The sequence below is a fragment of the Xiphophorus couchianus genome, chromosome 13 (assembly GCF_001444195.1).
Source record: "Xiphophorus couchianus chromosome 13, X_couchianus-1.0, whole genome shotgun sequence".
NCBI classification, from domain to species: domain Eukaryota; kingdom Metazoa; phylum Chordata; class Actinopteri; order Cyprinodontiformes; family Poeciliidae; genus Xiphophorus; species Xiphophorus couchianus.
Genome location: NC_040240.1, coordinates 19,592,874 through 19,614,919, shown reverse-complemented (window position 1 = coordinate 19,614,919; position 22,046 = coordinate 19,592,874). Strand labels below are relative to the sequence as shown.

Here is a 22,046-nt window from a genome sequence, read left to right as displayed (position 1 = left end):
GAGGAACTCCATCCAATCATTCGACTCATGAGCCGATGCACCGCGGTGCTTCATTTGCTCTACTGTGACATCAACTGGACAATATATGTAAAATAGGCAACGTGAAAACAACATGAAGCTTTACAATGAATAAACAAGTTTAAAATGTTTGTGATTCTGATACATAAATTCTGATTAATCTGGTTGTATGAAACAATGGCTGGATCCAAAAGAAAACTAGAAACAAATAGAAAAGAGGGTTGTGATTGGCTTGTTACTCGCTATGTCACCAGGGACAACGATTGATTACTAAAAAATAAAAACTTTAACTGCTCAGGTTTAGGCGAGTTCTCTGTCTTACCCGCTTCATTACTCAACACATCACTAATGTAAAGTTTGATCTTTGTTATTTGCTTGTCAAACTGGAAAAAATAAACTATAAAAGCAATCTTCAAGTTTTTTGAACTTCTTTTACCTTCGTACGAAGCATCACCTCAGAGCAGCAGTCAGTGTTGGGTAGTAACGGATTACATGTAACGACGTTACGTAATTTAATTACAAAAAAAGAGTAACTGTAATTCGTTACAGTAACAATGAGAAAATATGTAATTCAGTTACAGTTACTTCCGAAAATATTAAGAATTACAAATTTAGTTACAAGAACTTGTCCACGTCGAAGCAATCTATGTCAAACCTGAGGAAACATTTAGAGGTAAGTGCAACTCACTGATAGACGAAGCGTATTGTTTTACGAATATTTGACTGTTTGGTGTTGATGCATGACAAACGTTGGAATCTATTCTTTCCCATGAGACATTGTATGCAATGTGATAGTGTTATGGTTTTCATGATGAACATAAAGTAAACTAGAAAATTCCTGAAGAAATTTAACTGGGGCCTGCCAAAGTGTGCCCGTCGGTTTGGACCCAGCGTTCTGATGCTAAAAATTAGCATCAATGCTAAGCTTAGCTAAATAGTAGTCATCAGCTTGTGGAATTTTATCACTTGCTTCGCAAGTCAGTCACTACTCCCCTTATGTATTGCTATGGGCAGGCCCCAATTAATGCTACTTTGAACATATAATTATTAATTATAGTATATTTTTCTTCTATCTTTTTTTCTCTCTTTTCAGAGGAAGCATCCAGGCGTTCTTCTGAAAGGCACGTTTAGTCCATCTGATACTCGGGACCCATCGTCCATCTTAATTCTTGATGCACTGTATTGTGCCGTGTTTAATTTTACAAGCCAGGGTGTGCAAAGAAAAAATCAAGAAAAATAAAATGTGATGTAAAAGTCTTACTTTGCTTATTTATTACTAAACTAGAGCACTTCATTGTCATTGCACATGTATGAAGTAATGAAATGCAGTTTGGCATCTAATCAAGTGCAACGTGTGCAGATTGTACAGCATGCAGTATTTAGAGATAAAATGCAGTTATTCACAGCTAGGGTAAGGAAAGATGGTTGATAGATATGTGCAGCAGAATAAATAAATTACCCCTAGGGAAATGCATGTATGTGCAGAGCCACTGTAGATAGGGTTATACAAGTGCGAATTGAAGAGGAACACTGTACAAATGTTGGGATGGCACAGTAAGGTATGGATAGAGGGGAAGGAAAGACTGGTCTTTGGGAAGAGTTCAATAAGGTGACCGCTGTAGGAAAGAAGTGGTTTCTGAACCTGCTTGTGTTAGTCTGCAAACTGCGTAAATGGTAGAGCCTGGGGGAGGAGCAGAAAAGAGTATGGCCCGATGAGAGGAGTCTGAGAAAATCTTACATGCCTGGTGCTGGCATCTCTTCTTGTGGACCTCCTGTGATTGCCTGTCAGCAATTCCCTCTCAGCTTAGTGCTCTTTTAAGGTTCCCACTCAGTTCTCAAAAATTAAATGTTGAACATGGGTCAATACTCATTAAAACCTCAAAGTAATCAGAAAGTAATCAAAAGTAATTAGATACATTACTTTTTAAAAGTAATCGAAAAAGTTACACTACAATAACATTTTAAACAAGGTAACTTGTAACTGTAACGGATTACATTTTTAAAGTAACTTACCCAACACTGGCAGCAGTGGCTTGTTGACTGAACTTTTATAGGATGTTTGGTTTGACAAACAATCGCCACTACAATTTATTTATTACAAATTATTACATTTTACAGCTACTAACACACTATTATTGTTTCATGCTGTCTGCTTTACTAACCTTGCGCTGCATTGTTCACATTTCTCCTGTTTTCAAAAGTAAGTTTGATTAGTTAAAGGAGGAAAAGCCATAAAAGGTCATTTTATTTCTACATCAATAAGCCATTTTCACAGCGTAATTGTGATTCCTGCGTTCATTTACCTGTTAACAAAACATTTATACGGGAAAAGAACATTTACTAAAATGATCCTCATACAGAAAGGTGCAGACATTTAGACCTTAACCTGCATCCAAACGCTGGTGGTTCCTACCTATTCGGTGTAAGATTATCTGGGGCCTCCGGGAGAAATCCAGCAGTCTGCGATGATCATCCATCTCTTCCTCCGACTTGACGATGATTTCTTTAAACTCTGTGAATGTTTCTTCAGCAGCAGTTAACGGCTCGTTGATAAACTCGTTTAGAGAAACAGTCAAACATTCAACCAAACAGACCATGCGCCATTTTCTTTGTCGTCTTCTTCTTCTTCTTTGGGATTTTATGACTGTCGTTCATTCATGTCATTGCATTACCGCCACCTTGTGGATCTTACGATCATCACATCTAAAGATTTCTCATACAGTGCCAGTTCTCTTTGAAAAACGTAAAATCTTTTCTTCCACTTTATCTAAATAAAACAAATACAATATTAGTTTTCCAGTTTTCCACAAATCAAAAGTTAATATTGTCTTCTGATTCGTATCTCCTACATCCCGCAACATGTTTCACAGTTTCTTCACTCCATCAGATCAGAACCTTTCCTATAGTTTCCGTATATCCACAATGATCGCTGCTGCTTTGTTCGGAGTTACCGCTGGTTCCGCCCATCCTGTGGCTTATTGAGAGCCGATCAGCACCGGCTTGTTCACTGAATTGTGCGGTGCTGGTGGTCGAGTGTAAAGGACTTTTAACGGTTTTATCTATTTGATTTTTCTACCGGTATTTTAATAATAGTTTGTATTTTTTTTCTTTTGTAGCTCTGAGGATTGAAGGTGGTGCGTTTGGCCCAGATGGTGGCGCCCCCTGTTGCTGTGGCTGTCCCGTGATCAACATAAATCGATTGAGGGAAATCCAACGAGTGTTTGTGACGTCACGGTGTTTGGTGATTCTTTGCTCGGGAGCCTCCGATCCAGAACCTGTCAGCACCTACCGCCAAGCCTCGGCAACTCAGCTTAGTTTTTCCTAACTTCTTCTCATCTACATAGAAGAATTATTTAATTTTACTGTTTTTATTTTAATAAATTATTGTAACTTTGAAACAGTGTCTATTGCAATTCACTCTAAATTTCCCCTCTCGCTGCTCCTCTTTTTATTCAGACTTGGGAAACCCTAGTTACAGAAGTTAACAGCTGCTAGAAAAAGCAAATTAAAGTAAGATAAATGAGTACATATAAAAATAAGAAATTTAAAATCTAACAAATAGCTAAAAATTGTAATTTATACCAGGTGAGTCTTTCTCCACTACAATGTGGACCGGTACCAGTACTGGACTGATTCTGATCCTTCAAATGATTTTAACATAACTTAGAAGTTGATGTAAAAATAATGTTTGTTTTGGCCACAAAATGATTATGCTCAGCAGCAAACAAATCACCAACTACAGCATAGAGCAGCTCATCCATGTAGCAGCTATGCAGCCTGACGTAAAAACATTTTGCTAGACAATGTCAAACATTGAGAAGTTTAAGTTATTGTTATCAAACCTTATCAAACACGGAGTTTTGAAGCCAAAAGTACCTGAGAAATATACAGAGCCAACCATGAGAATCAACTCGTTTAAAGTTTAAACTCAGGTTCACACAAACACAAAGACCCTATAAATGTTGGGCTGTTGAACTGGACCATTCAAGCTAATTTTCTGTTAGCAGCTTTACAAATCTTTTACATGACATTACCAAGACACATTAAAACAAACCTTTATCTTGGCTTTTTTCTATTCTTCCTTTCTTTTCTCCCTTCCTGAAGGATAAGTCCTTTTTGGAGACATTGTTTTGCTGATTTATCTTCTGACCGGATCTTTTCACCTTTGGATGAGGCTCATGTTACCAGCGAAGCGTGCGGTACCTACCGCGGCCACCAGGGGCCGCCAAGAGCATATTGTTTCTTTCTATCAATAAAATAATAATTTCTACATACATTATCATATATATATTATTGTAAAAACAAACCACTTCATAGTGAAATTGTGTGGTTTTGATATTATGACAGAAATTATTACTAAGAAAAATAAATAAAATCAGCTCCACTGAGGGGGCCCCTTAGTGGCCCTGGGGCCCTTAGTGGCTGCTTAGTTTGCTATGCCTTGTGCCGGCTCTGGCAATGAAAGCAGGAAAATTAATTTGTGGTGAATCTTGCATTTTCTTTAAAGTACAAATCCATTTTATTTCATTTGAAAAGATTTTAATCAGAGTAAAACTGGTTAATATAATTTGAAAGAAAACTCAATCTCATTTTACTTTAAAGACAAAACTATCACAAATACTTTTTTGCAGATTTAAAAAAAAAAAACACTCAATTCTGTACATTCTAGTTTTGATTTTAAAAACTTTTAAAATAAACCCCACAAACTCTCTCTATTGTACACAATAATACAAATCAATCCCTCAAGGCCAATCATGTGAGAATGTTCTGGAAGGGAGTCCATGTCCGGTCAAACTCTGTTAATACATGAAATAGTCAGTGGGCCCCCAAGCCTCTTCATCTATCAGCATCAGTACTGGCACTCCTCAGGGCTGTGTGCTGAGCCCTCTGCTCTTCATGTTCTACACACACAACATACAGTTTGACATAAACAGTATGTTAATACAATAACATACAGTTTATCATTATTGTTTATTGATACAGAATATGCCAAAAAGAACAAGAAAGCATCTCTGAAGGAAAATGTGTCATGGTTGCACATCTACAAGTATCCAAATGATCACATTTAACAAATACAACAATTTTCAGCTTTATAGACATGAAACCCCTCCAGTCTTTCATTCTAGTTTTAAACCAAATCAGTTCTATAGTGAACCTCAACATAGTACATGTATGGAAAATGCTTCTACTGCTTTTCACCTGTGACGCCTCAAGTGGTGAATTAAACTACCTTTGCGACTAAAGATTTTTCCACAGTTCACACATGAAAACGGCTTTTCACCAGTATGAATCATCGTGTGCCGAGTTAAATCCTGTTTTTGACTAAAACCTTTTCCACAGTTCACACATGAAAACGGCTTTTCACCTGTGTGAATCATCGTGTGCCGAGTTAAATCCTGTTTTTGACTAAAACGTTTTCCACAGTTCACACATGAAAACGGCTTTTCAACTGTGTGAATCATCATGTGCCGAGTTAAATTCTGTTTTACACTAAAACTTTTTCCACAGTTCACACATGAAAATGGCTTTTCAACTGTGTGAATCATCATGTGCCGAGTTAAATTCTGTTTTTGACAAACTTTTTCCACAGTTCACACATGAAAACGGCTTTTCAACTGTGTGAATCATCATGTGCCAAGTTAAATTCTGTTTTTGACTAAAACTTTTTCCACAGTTCACACATGAAAATGGCTTTTCAACTGTGTGAATCATCATGTGCCGAGTTAAATTCTGTTTTTGACTAAAACTTTTTTCACAGTTCACACATGAAAACGGATTTTCAACTGTGTGAATCATCATGTGCCGAGTTAAATGCTGTTTATGACTAAAGCTTTTTCCAGAGTTCACACATGAAAACGGCTTTTCACCTGTGTGAATCATCATGTGCCGAGTTAAAGTCAGTTTTAGAGTAAAGCTTTTTCCACAATTCACACATGAAAACGGCTTTTCACCTGTGTGAATCCTCGCGTGCCGAGTTAAATCCTGTTTTTGACTAAAACTTTTTCCACAGTTCACACATGAAAACAGCTTTTCACCAGAGTGAATCCTCATGTGATGAGTAAAATGATGTTTGTGAGTAAAACATTTTCCACAGTTCATACATGTAAACGGCTTTTCACCAGTATGAGTTCTCATGTGAGCATCAAAAACAGATTTTGAAGTCAAACGCTTTTTACAGATGTCACATGAGAAAGGTTTTCTTCTTTCCTGATTTTGGTTCTCAGCTTCAGCAGCTTCCTGGAAGATGACTTGGTTCCTGTTTGGTTCTGATTCAATGTGGTCTGTTTGCTCATCAACAGGAACCACCATGCAGGTATCAGTCTCCTGTTTTAATTCAATCTGTTCTTCAGCCTGACTGCAGTAAACTTCTTTCTCTTCCACTTTTATCTGATGATCTTCTGGCTCTTCCTGTTCTTGTTTCACCTGCACAGGTTCTAACTCCTCCTGGTCCAGAGTGGATCTCCTCTCCTGGTTATAAACGTTACACTTCAGGGAATCTGGACAAGAAAATAGAGCAAAAGAGTAATTGTTAACTTTACTGAAGTAAATAGGAGAAATTGTTCATTGTTTATAACAGCAAGGAACAAAAAAAAAAAACACAAAAAAACACCTAAACATTCAAGAGCGTAGACAGAGATACAGATCAGTCGACAAATCCAGCTGACAATTGGAGAATTCCCAAATGAACGGATACTAAAATTATTTTTTTTATTTATTAGAAAATTATAGTCGCCATTGTTAATATTTACGAGTAAATTTATTAACAATTAACAAAGGTCAATCATAACAATTATAGTGCAAATGCAATAATTCATGTATGATTTTGAGATAAAGGTGCAAACAGCGATGGATTAGTATTCACCATTCAGCCACAACCACATGCTGCTGCCAGCCAGTGTTGAGAGAAGGATTTACCATCATGTTGTTCTACTTCATTAAACACAGGTTGAAATCTGCATGAACCGCCGAGTAAAGGGAAGAAAAAGAGTGGGAAAACACTGACTTCCTGTTGAAAGGGGTTGTGGTGATGTCACTAATTGGCCATGTGAATGTGATGAGCTCTGGTCTGTGATGATACAAATGAAGTTTGATGCACCTGGGAGCTTATGTGGGGATGTTATTCCACCTTGATGTTTTATGGCGAATGATCAGATTTGAGGCTTAGTCACACCCACATGCTTTGATGTACAATTTTTTTTACGTCCTGTCAAGATGTACATGTGTGCCGAATTTTATGATTATCAGCCAAAGCATGGCTTGGGGCTGGTTTTAAAATGATTCTAGGGGGCGCTGTGGAGGAATTAGTCCACACCCACCAAATATTGGACTGCATTCCTGTCAGGGGTTGGATAAGGATCTATCACAGCGAGTTTGGTCCAGCTCGGTCAAAACGTAGAATTTATAGCCAAACGTGTGGCAGCGGCGCGACCCGTCACTTCGCCGCAACGCCATCACCACGTCCTCCACTGAAAACTCTTGCCGCTTTAAGGCAAGTGAGACCAACTTGTTATCTGTGCTCTGACACAAGATCACCTCGATTAGGTCAAGGGGGTCAGAGATGGAGCTTTCCAAGAAAAAAAAGTAACTCGCTGTTCAGAGGGGCAGGGGCTTAGATCACATCAAACTCTGATGACATAGGATTGTCAGGGATCCAACCAGGATCATTCATGCCAAGTTTGGTGCCAATTGACCTTTTTAAGTGAAAGTCATAACGTTTTGTTTGCGTTGGCGAGTGCGCCAAAGTCGCCGCTCTACCACGCCACCTGAACATATACAAAAAGTTAATTTTTTTGATAACTTTTTAAACCCCACTCCTTACCTGCATCCTGGCCAAGAATGAAGCCAATAGGTGAAAATCCTTAGGAGGAGTTTGTTAAAGTTCGATGTGACTAAAAGTGAAAAATTACCTAGATATGCCCCCTGACCCAAAATGGCTGCCTCTCCATGTAATTTAGGAGGTACCTCTAAGAAACTTTTTTTGCCATTGTCTCTGCGTGGTTCTCCAGCTGCATAGCAGCACAGAGGAAGCCTCTCCAGAGAATCATAAAATCTGCCCAGACGACTATCGACTACTCTCTGCCGTCTCTCGAGGAACTCCACAGGTCCGTTGCCTCAGGAAAGCCAAGAACATTTTAAGACTCCTCACACCCAGGTTACAATTTGTTCCAACTGGCTGCAGATAGAGGAGCATTAAAACAAACACAAAAAGACTGAAGATCAGTTTATAGCCAGTAGCCATAATGGCATTAAATGCCACCTAGTACAATTTATCACCCAATTTTCTTATAATTCGTGTCATTTTATTGAATGGTTTATATAATAGCAATACAGATTGTCATTATTGTTGCTACAGAATATGCCAGAAAAAAACAAAGCATCTCTCAAGGAAAATGTTTCACATCTCTACGTATCCTAATGTCAAGACATAAATGATCACATTTAACAAATACAACAATTTCTCAGCTTTATAGACATGAAATCCCTCCAGTCTTTAATTCTAGTTTTTAACGCAAATACATTTAATAGTGAACCTCACTATTAAATGAGGTTCACTATTTAATAGTGAACCTTGATGTTTCATGGTGAAGGGTCAGATTTGAGGCTTAGCCAAACGTATAGCAGCGGCGTACATTTTCACAGGTGAAAAACACTTATACGTTTTTTTTTTTATCAACTGCTCGTTGATAAACTCGTTTAACCCTCCTGTTTTGTTCGTTTCTGCAAATATAGGCAGCTCATAATTTGGTGCGCCAAAATATGCATCCACTGCTAACTCAGCCAAATAAAGAGTTAGGAAGAATTTCACTTTTCTACATAATCATTCCTGTTCTCTGAGCTACTGGTACTGTTTCAACCAAAGGACGATATTTGGGGGAAATAGACGGGATGCATGTACTGGCAGGGTAATAATTTGCTTTGCCAAAAAATGCATCCTCCTCCTAGCTTGAAGAAAGAGTTAAGAGTGAAATAATCTTTTCTACATAATTACATTTATCCTCTGAGCTCCTGGTATGAGTTTCACATCAATAGGATGATATTTGGGGAAAATATATAGGACCTGCTTATATCGGCAAGTTAATAATTTGCTATGCCAAAAAATGCATCCCCCTACTAACTTGAAGAAATTAATAGTTAAGAGGGATTTCACCTTTTCTACATAATGACACTTCTTCTCTGTGCTACCGCTATAAGTTTCATATCAACAGGACAATAGACAGGGGATGCAAACATTAGCAGGCTCAGAAATTAAAATGCATCCCCTACATTAAAGGGTGGTCAAAATGACTGGAAAAGCGCTATATAAGTTCAGTCCATTTACCATTAATAGACTAGACAGCGAGAGTTTAGAGCGATGCGCGCTCCCGCGACAGGGCATGCGTTTCTCGGCACCGGTGTTATGCCCAGAAATGCATGCCTGCCGAGAATTGCATCCCCTGTCGCGGGAGCGCGCATCTTTCTAAACTCTCGCATTTTAATGAGGAAACGGACTGAAATATGACCGAAGACGAAACTTTTAAAGATATTCGTAACAATATCACGTTTCTTAAACATGTCAGCCTTAAAACGGTGGGTTTTATATCGCAGATTAATTGAAATAAATACGGTTTTTACACATTTATTGAGACAAATGAGTCGAACGTTTTTCAGTCCGTGTCTGAAGAAAATGCTCTCCGCATTTGGTTTGAAATTTCCCGATTTTTCTTTTAACATCATATTAGCTTAAAGTATTACAAAACAGAGGCCCATTATGTAGAACATTTTATATCATGCTTAACTGTCTAGCATATTAATGTAGAGGGGATGCATTTTAATGACTGAGCCTGCCAATATTTGTATCCCCTGTCTATTGTTGATATGAAACGTATAGCAGTTGCACAGAGAATAAGTGTCATTACGTAGAAAAGGTGAAGTCCCTCTTAACTCTTCATTTCTTCAAGTTAGCAGAGGGATGCATTTTCTGGCATAGCAAATTATTACCTTGCCAATATATGTAGGCCTTATATATTTTCCACAAATATAATTCTACTGATACAAAATGTATACCAGCAGTTCATAAAACAAGTGTGATTGTATAGAAAAAGTAATTTCACTCTTGACTCTTTATTTCTCCATGTAAGCAGGGGATGCATGTACAGCAAAGCCTATTATTAGCCTGCCAAAATATGCATGGCCTCTCCATGTTCTTCAAATATTATCCTATCGATATAAAACCCATACCAGTAATTCATAGAACATCTCTGATTATGTAGAAAAGGTGAAATCCCTCTTTAATTCTTTATTTCTCCATGTTACCAGGGGAAGCATTTTTTTGGCAATATGGATGTCGAGCCTGCCAAAATATGCATGCCCTACCTATTTTCCTCAAATTTTATCCTATTGCTATGAAATTCATACCAGCAGTTCATACAACTACTCTGATTATGTAGAAAAAGTTATTTCACTCTAAACTCTTTATTTATCCAAGTTAGCAGGGGATGCATTTTTTGGCAATATGGATGTCGAGCCTGCCAAAATATGCCTGCCCTATCTATTTTCCTCAAATTTTATCCTATTGATTTAAAACTTATATCAGCAGTTCATAGAACAAGTGTGATTTTGTAGAAAAAGTTATTTCACTCTAAACTCTTTATTTATCCAAGTTAGCAGGGGATGCATTTTGTGGCAATATGGATGTCGAGCCTGCCAAAATATGCATGCCCTATCTATTTTCCTCAAATTTTATCGTATTGCTTTGAAATTCATACCAGTAGTTCATACAACTACTCTGATTATGTAGAAAAAGTTATTTCACTCTAAACTCTTTATTTATCCAAGTTAGCAGGGGATGCATTTTGTGGCAATATGGATGTCGAGCCTGCCAAAATATGCATGCCCTATCTATTTTCCTCAAATTTTATCGTATTGCTTTGAAATTCATACCAGTAGTTCATACAACTACTCTGATTATGTAGAAAAAGTTATTTCACTCTAAACTCTTTATTTATCCAAGTTAGCAGGGGATGCATTTTGTGGCAATATGGATGTTGAGCCTGCCAAAATATGCATGCCCTATCTATTTTCCTCAAATATTATCTTATTGATTTAAAACTTATATCAGCAGTTCATAGAACAAGTGTGATTTTGTAGAAAAAGTTATTTCACTCTAAACTCTTTATTTATCCAAGTTAGCAGGGGATGCATTTTTTGGCAATATGGATGTCGAGCCTGCCAAAATATGCATGCCCTACCTATTTTCCTCAAATTTTATCCTATTGCTATGAAATTCATACCAGAAGTTCATACAACTACTCTTATTATGTAGAAAAAGCTATTTCACTCTAAACTCTTTATTTATCCAAGTTAGCAGGGGATGCATTTTTTGGCAATATGGATGTCGAGCCTGCCAAAATATGCCTGCCCTATCTATTTTCCTCAAATTTTATCCTATTGCTATGAAATTCATACCAGCAGTTCATACAACTACTCTGATTATGTAGAAAAAGTTATTTCACTCTAAACTCTTTATTTATCCAAGTTAGCAGGGGATGCATTTTTTGGCAATATGGATGTCGAGCCTGCCAAAATATGCATGCCCTATTTATTTTGATCTATATATGAAATTTACATATTACGTTTTATTATTATGTAGCATGGTCAGTTATGATATCGTTAAAAATGTCATGTTCAACATTTGGATTTAATGTCGTAATAACCATTTACAATTCCAATTGTCTGTTTTGTAATTGTAAATGATTCCTTTTCTAAAAAATTTAAATTATTGAGAGCATCATTTTATATGAACAAATTTCTATTTATTGTTCGATACAGTTATTGTGTGCACTTAAAAGTCACACTTGTCTATATAACCAGTGTCCTACTTATGCATATTGCACACATTTATGTTATTCTTTAGCACTGTTTGCTTTTTCATGCTATGATTGCTGAAACAAAATATCACAGACATAATATTGTATCAGAAAGTATTAAGAAATCGTTAGTTTTGTTACATTTATTGTTAAAGAAATAGATAATCAAGGAATTTTGATAAACCTATAAGTCCATATTGCCCATCCATATTCCACTATACTTGCACCGCCTCTCTATTTTTAACCCCAAAACTCACTTCATTATTCCACAATACAAGTGAAAAATAAATATAAATATTCTGAAAATCAAGTCTGCGAAGAAAGTGAGATACTTCTTTTCTACAAGTGAAATTTTTCTTTTGAAGTGTAGATGTGACTTGAAAAACCACACTGTTTGCATCATTTTCAATATAAATACAATATATATATATGTAATACAAATGCAAACTTCAGCATAAAGAGATCTGTAGACCACGAAGGAGGCGGGGCTTAATTATCCAACTAAGAGCATAGTTAACCATAGTGGAGCATATCAAACTATTCAGTTTGACTCTGTTCATTCTGGTTGGTCTTGGTGGTCGGAGTTCTTGTTATTTTCATTAGAAAATATGGACCCTAAGCTTTTTGAAACCATTTTTAAATACAAAGTTCATGGTTCTTACAAGAGTGGTTTTTCAAAGGCACAGAAAGCTGAAATTCGTCGCAAAGCGAAAAACTACGAAGTTGAAGGTCAGTATTATTCTGAAGTCTTCTGTAATTGTATCTGTTCTTTTTCTGAATGTATTACTTTCAATACATTCTTATTGTTTTTGTTATGTGAATAGAATGTTAACAGTACAGTCTACAGTGTTATCTTTGTTTTTAAAACTACTCAAAGCATTTTTTACTAAGGGAAGAAATTTAACTGAATTATATGGCTTGTTAGTTGTGAGTATACAAACCAAATGAAAGTTTTGAATTTACATTAATTGCAGCATTAAAGTGGAATGGATATGTCTAAGTCGATATTTTGTTTTGAATACTGTCACTTTGATATGGCATATAAATATACTCTGTGTTTAAAATAAATTTTTTTCAAAAGCTTTTTGAACAGACTTATTTACATATAACATTTTTCCAAAATAAGTGTTTTCTGTTACTTATTTGTTGGTGGTAGGACAAGAACTGTTGTATGTGAAAGGCCAGGGAAGAGATTTAAAATTAAAAGTTGTCTGTGGTGCAACAAAAGCCAACGAAATCTTCTTGGCTTTCCATGCAAGTGCCTCGGGAGGTCACACTGGCCAAAAGAAAACACGAGATGCCATTGCTAGACGCTTCTACTGGCCTGGAATGACAGCAGACATAAACAAATGGGTAAAAACACATAAAATAATTGAATACATGCCTAAATCAAATGTGTATATATATATATATATATATATATATATATATATATATATATATATATATATGTAAAACTTTTCAAATGCTATCACTTCTGCAGGTATCAGAGTGTGAAGTGTGTCAGTCTGCAGGGTATAAAATAAAAGACACCATTGAACATACCCCAATAAAGGTATTGATAATAAAATAATTAAAGGAATATAATATGTTACTCTATGCTGACAACCATAACATAAGGCTGAATTAAATGTTTATTGTTTAATTTTTTCATCTTTCCATTTAAGGTTTCACATCCTTTCGAGCTTATTGGAATGGACCTTATAGGGAAACTAAAAACCACAAAAAATGGATCTGTGTGATGACAGATTACTACACGAAATGGACTCATTTCGTGTAGTATGAAATGAGTCTACTACACGACCTCTTCTCCAGTAAAACTGCAGAAGAGGTCACTACACAGATTCTTAAATTTGTTTTTCAATTTGAAGCCCCTAAAAGAATTCTGACAGACCAAGGCACAGAGTTTGTCAATTCGGTAAAGTTGTATTTCATCAAAAAAATTTTGTTAAATGTGGCATGCAGTTTTTGACTTATGAATTTGTTATGGTTGTGACAGATAAATAAGAATGTCTGTGAAAAACTGGGCATTAAAAGGAGTCTCTGTGCACCCTACCATCCACAAACAAATGGTTTGGTGGAAAGAATGAATGCCACTATCCAAAGGTAGCTGATACTCGTCGACAAGAAAAGTCCCAATTTTACAGGATAAATCATATTATAATATCAACTTTAATCTTTTTGTCTTCAGGTCTCTGTGCAAACTTGTGGGGTCGAAACCAGAAACCTGGGATGAGTATCTCGATGCGGTCATGTTTGGACTTAGGACCAAAAAACAGATGACTACAAAGTTTTCCCCTTTTTTTCTTATGTTTGGACGTGAAGCTCGATATCCGTTTGAGATCCCAGAGAAATATGAGGTTTGAAACATTAAAAGTAAAATTTCAATTGTCTTACAATAACACGTCAATTACACATGTTCTTCAAGTCAGACATTGATGTGTGTTATAGATCAACAACACTGTTGAGCAGGTTATGGAGGAAGAGACTGTGACAGAATGCATAAAGCATTTGGATGCCATTAAAGAGGTCATCGAGGCAAATGTGACCAGATCAACAACAATGACAAAAAAAGGCTGCGCTCAGCCAGCAGAAATGTGTCATTCAGTGTAGGAGAGTTGGTTTTGAGGCAAAATGTGAGGAGTCAACAAAGAAAAGGGGGTAAGTTGGAGCCCAACTTTCTTGGACCTTTCAAAATATCAGCCCTCCAGGGAAAGAGTGCTGACCTTATTTCAGAAAATGGAGCACTGTTTAAAAATATCAGTATCGACCATCTCAAACACTTCAAACCAGAAAATCCACGAATTCCACATAAGATGACCACACAAAAAACAGAAAATCCAACATCTGCTCCTCCAGCCCCTCCGACCACCTCTCCTCCAGCCCCTCCGACCACCTCTCCTCCAGCCTCTCCTCCAGCCCCTCCGACCACCTCTCCTCCAGCCCCTCCGACCACCTCTCCTCCAGCCTCTCCTCCAGCCCCTCCGACCACCTCTCCTCCAGCCCCTCCGACCACCTCTCCTCCAGCCCCTCCGACCACCTCTCCTCCAGCCCCTCCGACCACCTCTCCTCCAGCCCCTCCGACCACCTCTCCTCCAGCCTCTCCTCCAGTCCCTCCGACCACCTCTCCTCCAGCCCCTCCGACCACCTCTCCTCCAGCCCCTCCGACCACCTCTCCTCCAGCCTCTCCTCCAGCCCCTCTGACCACCTTTGCTACAGTCCTTCCAACCACCATGTCTGACACGATTTCAACAGGTATAATGTCATGTGGAAATTACATTGACCTTGCATAATTTAATCAGTGTTAGAATGTGTTTTGATATTTTCAAATTTTTATATAAAATAAGTAATCATAAAATCTACATTGGCATCATATTTTACATGTTCTTTTGTATTTATGACTAATATTTGTATTTCTGAAATATTTCTTAGTTTTAAACAAGGTGTGGGGAGGAACACATAAAGACACATATGTCCTACTGTCGAAGATTGGACCCTACAAATTATTTAGCTCGGACTTTGCCAGAATTTGTCCGGGACAGGAGCTGGAGAGTGAGGTACCTTAATTTCAATAAATCAATGGATGGATATCACTGTCTCTGTCCTGCTAGATCAGGCTTTCAAATGCACTTATAATAAACTTTTAGAGAAGCTATGCATTAAACTTGCTCTTTTTAAATATGACTCTTTTCAGGTTATTAATGCCTACCTACATCTGATGGTTAATAACTACAATAGGAATCATCAGGAAAAAGCCAGAGTAATTGACAGCTTTGAAATGTCACGGATTTGGCTCAAAAAAAGTTCCAGGTTAAAGGTTTGTGTGGAAAACCTTTTAAATTTGAAATTACATTTGATATTATGAAGTGTTATAATTAATTTTTCAACTTTTCCATGTAATTTTTTGTCTTAGATTGATCCAGAAAAGTTCAAGATAATAGTGGGTATTGTTAATGAAAGTCGCCATTGGATGCTAGTGGTAAGAAGCAAATGCTTTTTAAATATTTTTTTACTTATTGAAGGACATGTCTTTCTTTGTAATTGTGTGAGAACAAGAAAGACTTTTATAAAATGAAATATAAAATGATTGGAAATGTCAATAAAACTATAACACAAATACACCGAAAGTCACAACAACTGATTTTTATTCTTTAAAGTATTAATTGAATTGGGCACTTCTTAATTTATATTGTTACTGAAAAATCCTGAGTTGGGCATTACCTTTTCATCCTTAGGTAATTTATCCACTTGAAAAAAGGACAGTTTTCCTTAACTCACTTGGAGAGTCCCAAAAGGATGTGAAGAGGTGCCTGGAAGCAACAAGGTGAAAAAAACAAGAACAATTATTGTTTATTATAATCAAATATGTCATAACTGGATAACTAGAATGTTAATTTAACATTTTATCCTCTCAACAAGGGCATTTATGAGAAGCAAAGGGATGAAAGTCTCCAGGTGGAAATGTGAAACTGTCACCCATTCCATCCAACAAGACATGGTTTCTTGTGGTGTGTTTGCACTTAAAGTAAGTGCTGTTTATATGGCAGTTTATGTTTTTGATGTGAAATAAAGATTAATATGAAAGTGGTGGTCTAATAATCACATTACCATTAAACTAATGCTATTTTGCATGAGTAGACCTTTTAAGATGATGAACAGCTTTGGCTAACTTAAGCTGTGCATTTCTGCCTAAAATATAATGTAGTCAATGAATTCTATTGCTTTATTACATGGTTGATTTATGTTAACGACAATGGAAAGAGTCTGAAATAAGTATAGCAACAATATTTAAATATTCACAAATGCCATGTCCTGTATATGACAGTATAATACTTTGACAAATATTTTGTCTTTATAGTGTGTCTACTGTTAATCTTCTTTCTTTTTTCCAAAAATCATATTTGTCTTTACAGTTTGCAGAGTGCATACTGGAAAACAAGGACCTGAACTTTCCATCGACAGCAGAAGCTGTTAAAACATTTCTTCCACACTTCTTTCTGAATCAGGTGTCTATTTGAATTTTTTTTATTCAGTTCCTATGTGTGTGGGATAAAATGTTGTGTGTAAAATCATGCATGCACCAAAGAATTGTTAGGTTAGCTATTTTATCTAACTAGAAATATTAAAATATTGAACTTTGCAGATGTGTGAAGTACAATCGTGTTAGTGTTTATATCAAATTCAATTAGTAAAGAACATTTCAATACACCTGGCCTTGATCTCTATCAAATAAATTACACATAACAATGCCCAATGTAAAACTATTGATGCAAAAAACATAATCAACAAACTTAAAATTGTTCTAGGATACAATTACACTTTTCTTGAGTAGCTTTAATGTAACTTAATAAGCAAAAAGGATTTGCAGTTTGTGAAAGTACAAAACTGGAATGAGATGTATTACGTGAACCATTATATTCATTACTGTGTTTCATAAAATTAACATTTACAAAATGACAACTTTCACAAGATATATATATATATATATATATATGTATGTAGACATATTAACATTTTCTGAATGCCATTTTTATACTTTCAGTCGCATAAGTTGGAGGAAATTATAAAAAAGTAAACACTAAGTTATACTTTCTTTTACCATAAATCCCAGAAATACCTTAAATACATGTGTTTCAATTCATGAGTAGACAGACACCATGTGATCCTGCCTAATATGCCAATATGATGTGCAGTTTTTATTACTTGTATTACCTTATGAGACCAAACATTATCAAAAAGGGATGATTAGACGACTGAGATCTACACAGAGGATTATTGTTGTTCAACTTTCTAAAGAGCACTAACAAATGTAATTATTTAAAAAAAAAAAAAAAATACCATTAAGTTTATTTTATAACATTGGTTTAAAGTTGCGGTTTGTTTTTCTGTAGACTCAGTGGAGAATCTCTGCAGACACTGTGGCAGTGAGGACACAGAAGATCATTTGTGGGTAAGACAACAATGTAATGCAGTGAAAAATCAATTCAAGCAAACCATATACCATCCTTAAAATAGTTGCAAAGTATTTATATATACAAAAAAAAAATCATAATAAAATAAATAAACACCCAAGGCAGGTAAGTGGGAAGTTGCTTAAGTTTTTTTTTTTTAAGTACAGTTGTAAAACATTAAACACAGTTGCTTATGGTCCTAGAATTTCTTTACCTCCATACATGTCAGGAACAGGCTGTCATCTCCGCAAATATTGGGCTACCAATCATATATAGATGATTAAGAAGAAGCTTTATGTTGACAAAACCCAATATAGCTTCAGTAAAAAGATAAGGACCTAAAATCATTCTTTATGTTGAATATTCTTTGTTATTACTTGACCATTTTGATTTTTTTATTTACAGATCGCATGTGACAGATGCAACTGGTGGTACCACCAAGACTGCATTAACTTCAAACAAACCAACACAGACTACTGCTGTGAAATGTGTTTGTAGATTTAATGTTTGCAGCAATATTCATCATAAATGACTGCAGTTCAGTAGATTAGTAGTTTAAACTTGACAATTTTTTTTCACGTAACTGGTTTTCCAAAAATTACTGTTATGAATATTCTTTTGTTGAATATAATAAAATATTGATTTAATTTGTATCTTAAACAAAAATAAAAATTGTTTGTGCATGCTTTACATTTAGCAAAGTTGTAATGTGAGATTTATTTTCTTCAGTATCCTTTTAATGGTTATCATAAAGAAATAACATTTTCTACATGTTCACATTTGTTCCCTCATCTGCTGGTATGAGTTTCACATCAATAGGATAAAGTTTGAGGAAAATAGGTAGGGCATGGAGATTTTGGCAGACTAATAATAGGTTTTCCAAAAAATGCATCCCCTGCTAACTTGGATAAATAAAGAGTTTAGAGTGAAATAACTTTTTCTACATAATCAGAGTAGTTGTATGAACTGCTGGTATGAATTTCATTGCAATAGGATAAAATTTGAGGAAAATAGATAGGGCAGGCATATTTTGGCAGGCTCGACATCCATATTGCCAAAAAATGCATCCCCTGCTAACTTGGATAAATAAAGAGTTTAGAGTGAAATAACTTTTTCTACATAATCAGAGTAGTTGTATGAACTGCTGGTATGAATTTCATAGCAATAGGATAAAATTTGAGGAAAATAGGTAGGGCATGCATATTTTGGCAGGCTCGACATCCATATTGCCAAAAAATGCATCCCCTGCTAACTTGGATAAATAAAGAGTTTAGAGTGAAATAACTTTTTCTACATAATCAGAGTAGTTGTATGAACTACTGGTATGAATTTCAAAGCAATACGATAAAATTTGAGGAAAATAGATAGGGCATGCATATTTTGGCAGGCTCGACATCCATATTGCCACAAAATGCATCCCCTGCTAACTTGGATAAATAAAGAGTTTAGAGTGAAATAACTTTTTCTACAAAATCACACTTGTTCTATGAACTGCTGATATAAGTTTTAAATCAATAGGATAAAATTTGAGGAAAATAGATAGGGCAGGCATATTTTGGCAGGCTCGACATCCATATTGCCAAAAAATGCATCCCCTGCTAACTTGGATAAATAAAGAGTTTAGAGTGAAATAACTTTTTCTACATAATCAGAGTAGTTGTATGAACTGCTGGTATGAATTTCATAGCAATAGGATAAAATTTGAGGAAAATAGGTAGGGCATGCATATTTTGGCAGGCTCGACATCCATATTGCCAAAAAAATGCTTCCCCTGGTAACATGGAGAAATAAAGAATTAAAGAGGGATTTCACCTTTTCTACATAATCAGAGATGTTCTATGAATTACTGGTATGGGTTTTATATCGATAGGATAATATTTGAAGAACATGGAGAGGCCATGCATATTTTGGCAGGCTAATAATAGGCTTTGCTGTACATGCATCCCCTGCTTACATGGAGAAATAAAGAGTCAAGAGTGAAATTACTTTTTCTATACAATCACACTTGTTTTATGAACTGCTGGTATACATTTTGTATCAGTAGAATTATATTTGTGGAAAATATATAAGGCCTACATATATTGGCAAGGTAATAATTTGCTATGCCAGAAAATGCATCCCTCTGCTAACTTGAAGAAATGAAGAGTTAAGAGGGACTTCACCTTTTCTACGTAATGACACTTATTCTCTGTGCAACTGCTATACGTTTCATATCAACAATAGACAGGGGATACAAATATTGGCAGGCTCAGTCATTAAAATGCATCCCCTCTACATTAATATGCTAGACAGTTAAGCATGATATAAAATGTTCTACATAATGGGCCTCTGTTTTGTAATACTTTAAGCTAATATGATGTTAAAAGAAAAATCGGGAAATTTCAAACCAAATGCGGAGAGCATTTTCTTCAGACACGGACTGAAAAACGTTCGACTCATTTGTCTCAATAAATGTGTAAAAACCGTATTTATTTCAATTAATCTGCGATATAAAACCCACCGTTTTAAGGCTGACATGTTTAAGAAACGTGATATTGTTACGAATATCTTTAAAAGTTTCGTCTTCGGTCATATTTCAGTCCGTTTCCTCATTAAAATGCGAGAGTTTAGAAAGATGCGCGCTCCCGCGACAGGGGATGCAATTCTCGGCAGGCATGCATTTCTGGGCATAACACCGGAAGTTCCCCAATAACTGCCACTGCCACGATTTGAACTCGACCCTGCTGACATTTTAGAGAAAATATGGCTAAGAAATATGATAATGTTACGAATATTTTAAATATTTGTCTTGTCTGTAATATCAATAAGCGAGAGTTTATTGCGCGCTCCCGCGACAGACATGCGTTTCTAGGCGAAACACGTGTTAAAACTTTCCTTAACCCAGCATGAAAACTTTATTTAGCCTATTTCCAACCCTCTCTAACCTGTATCACCAGTAAAACGTAAAGGTGTTTCATACCTATACGGTGTAAGATTATCAGGGGAATCCGGGAGAACAGCAGTCTGGGCTGATCATCCATCTCTTCCTCGGACTGGACGATGATTTTATAAAAGTCCGTTAAAGTTTCTTCAGCAGCAGTTAGCTGCTCGTTGATTAACTCTCTCTGGGACTAAAGTGAAGACAGAGTTACTGGAAACACTCAAATATTTGCCAAATACACCAAACCCGTCTTCAAACATCATTAAAACAGAAGAAAGGCTAACGGAGCTATCTGGGCATTGTTTTCATTTCCTGTGTGTTTCACGGTGGCTCCACTGAAGAAACACGAAACAGACTTTTAGTTCCGCTTTGAACTACACATGGAATGATGTTTTTAATCCTCCTGCAGTCTTAGTGCGATGCTCAGGAGGAGCGGATGTCACAGTCAGACATCTAGGAAGAGATGGAGGCGTCCCGCCTGCACATTAATACAAAGGCCTGTTAATGTTATTGTAGATAGAAAAAATAAGTATTTTTCGCCAAAAAAACACATTTTTAAGATTAACCTTTGAAACAAAACAAGCTATTTCTGAGCTCCATAAGTTAACAAAATTCTCAAAACAACAAAAAAGAATAATTACCCTCAGTTGAGTTTTGTATTTTTAACAAATGAATAAAATGAAGGCCAAACCTGAAAATTTTCTTGCTTCCCTTTTTGTACGAATATTAGCCTTTCCAAAGGAAAAGTTAACATTTGTCTAATCCAAAATGGTGACACTCAGACTTTCTATTCTTTTCCAAGACTGAACTTTTATAGGATGTTTGGTTTGACAAACAATCGCCACTACAATTTATTTATTACAAATTATTACATTTTACAGCTACTAACACACTATTATTGTTTCATGCTGTTTGCTTTACTAACCTTGCGCTGCATTGTTCACATTTCTCCTGTTTTCAAAAGTAAGTTTGATTAGTTAAAGGAGGAAAAGCCATAAAAAGGTCATTTTATTTCTACATCAATAAGCCATTTTCACAGCGTAATTGTGATTCCTGCGTTCATTTACCGGTTAACAAAACATTTATACGGGAAAAGAACATTTACTAAAATGATCCTCATACAGAAAGGTGCAGACATTTAGACCTTAACCTGCATCCAAACGCTGGTGGTTCCTACCTATTCGGTGTAAGATTATCTGGGGCCTCCGGGAGAAATCCAGCAGTCTGCGATGATCATCCATCTCTTCCTCCGACTTGACGATGATTTCTTTAAACTCTGTGAATGTTTCTTCAGCAGCAGTTAACGGCTCG

General features: G+C 36.1%; 1 protein-coding gene and 3 long non-coding RNA genes across 6 annotated transcripts in view; 3 read left to right on the top strand and 1 right to left on the bottom strand.

Moving 5' to 3' along the window:
- LOC114155811 (gastrula zinc finger protein XlCGF8.2DB-like) overlaps positions 1 to 21,319 on the bottom strand; it is a 35,348-nt gene extending 14,029 nt beyond the window's left edge. Inside the window, exons 1-3 of one of the 3 annotated variants that reach the window (XR_003597826.1) lie at positions 20,775 to 21,072; positions 16,086 to 16,174; positions 6,405 to 6,515 (exon numbers count right to left, since the gene is read on the bottom strand). Coding sequence is in view for 1 of the 3 variants with exons in the window: in XM_028035922.1 (XP_027891723.1) it covers positions 20,775 to 20,835 (61 nt within the window). In the remaining 2 variants the exon portion in view is untranslated. The other 2 variants (XM_028035922.1, XR_003597825.1) reach the window with 2 other exon arrangements.
- Positions 637 to 1,275, top strand: LOC114155846 (uncharacterized). The gene is made up of 2 exons (XR_003597842.1): positions 637 to 691; positions 1,112 to 1,275. It is a non-coding gene; the product is annotated as an uncharacterized LOC114155846 (long non-coding RNA).
- Positions 12,915 to 13,599, top strand: LOC114155861 (uncharacterized). The gene is made up of 3 exons (XR_003597856.1): positions 12,915 to 13,217; positions 13,348 to 13,419; positions 13,532 to 13,599. It is a non-coding gene; the product is annotated as an uncharacterized LOC114155861 (long non-coding RNA).
- On the top strand, positions 13,685 to 14,391 carry LOC114155860 (uncharacterized). The gene is made up of 4 exons (XR_003597855.1): positions 13,685 to 13,782; positions 13,864 to 13,970; positions 14,056 to 14,224; positions 14,316 to 14,391. It is a non-coding gene; the product is annotated as an uncharacterized LOC114155860 (long non-coding RNA).
- Positions 21,320 to 22,046: the final 727 nt, after the last annotated feature.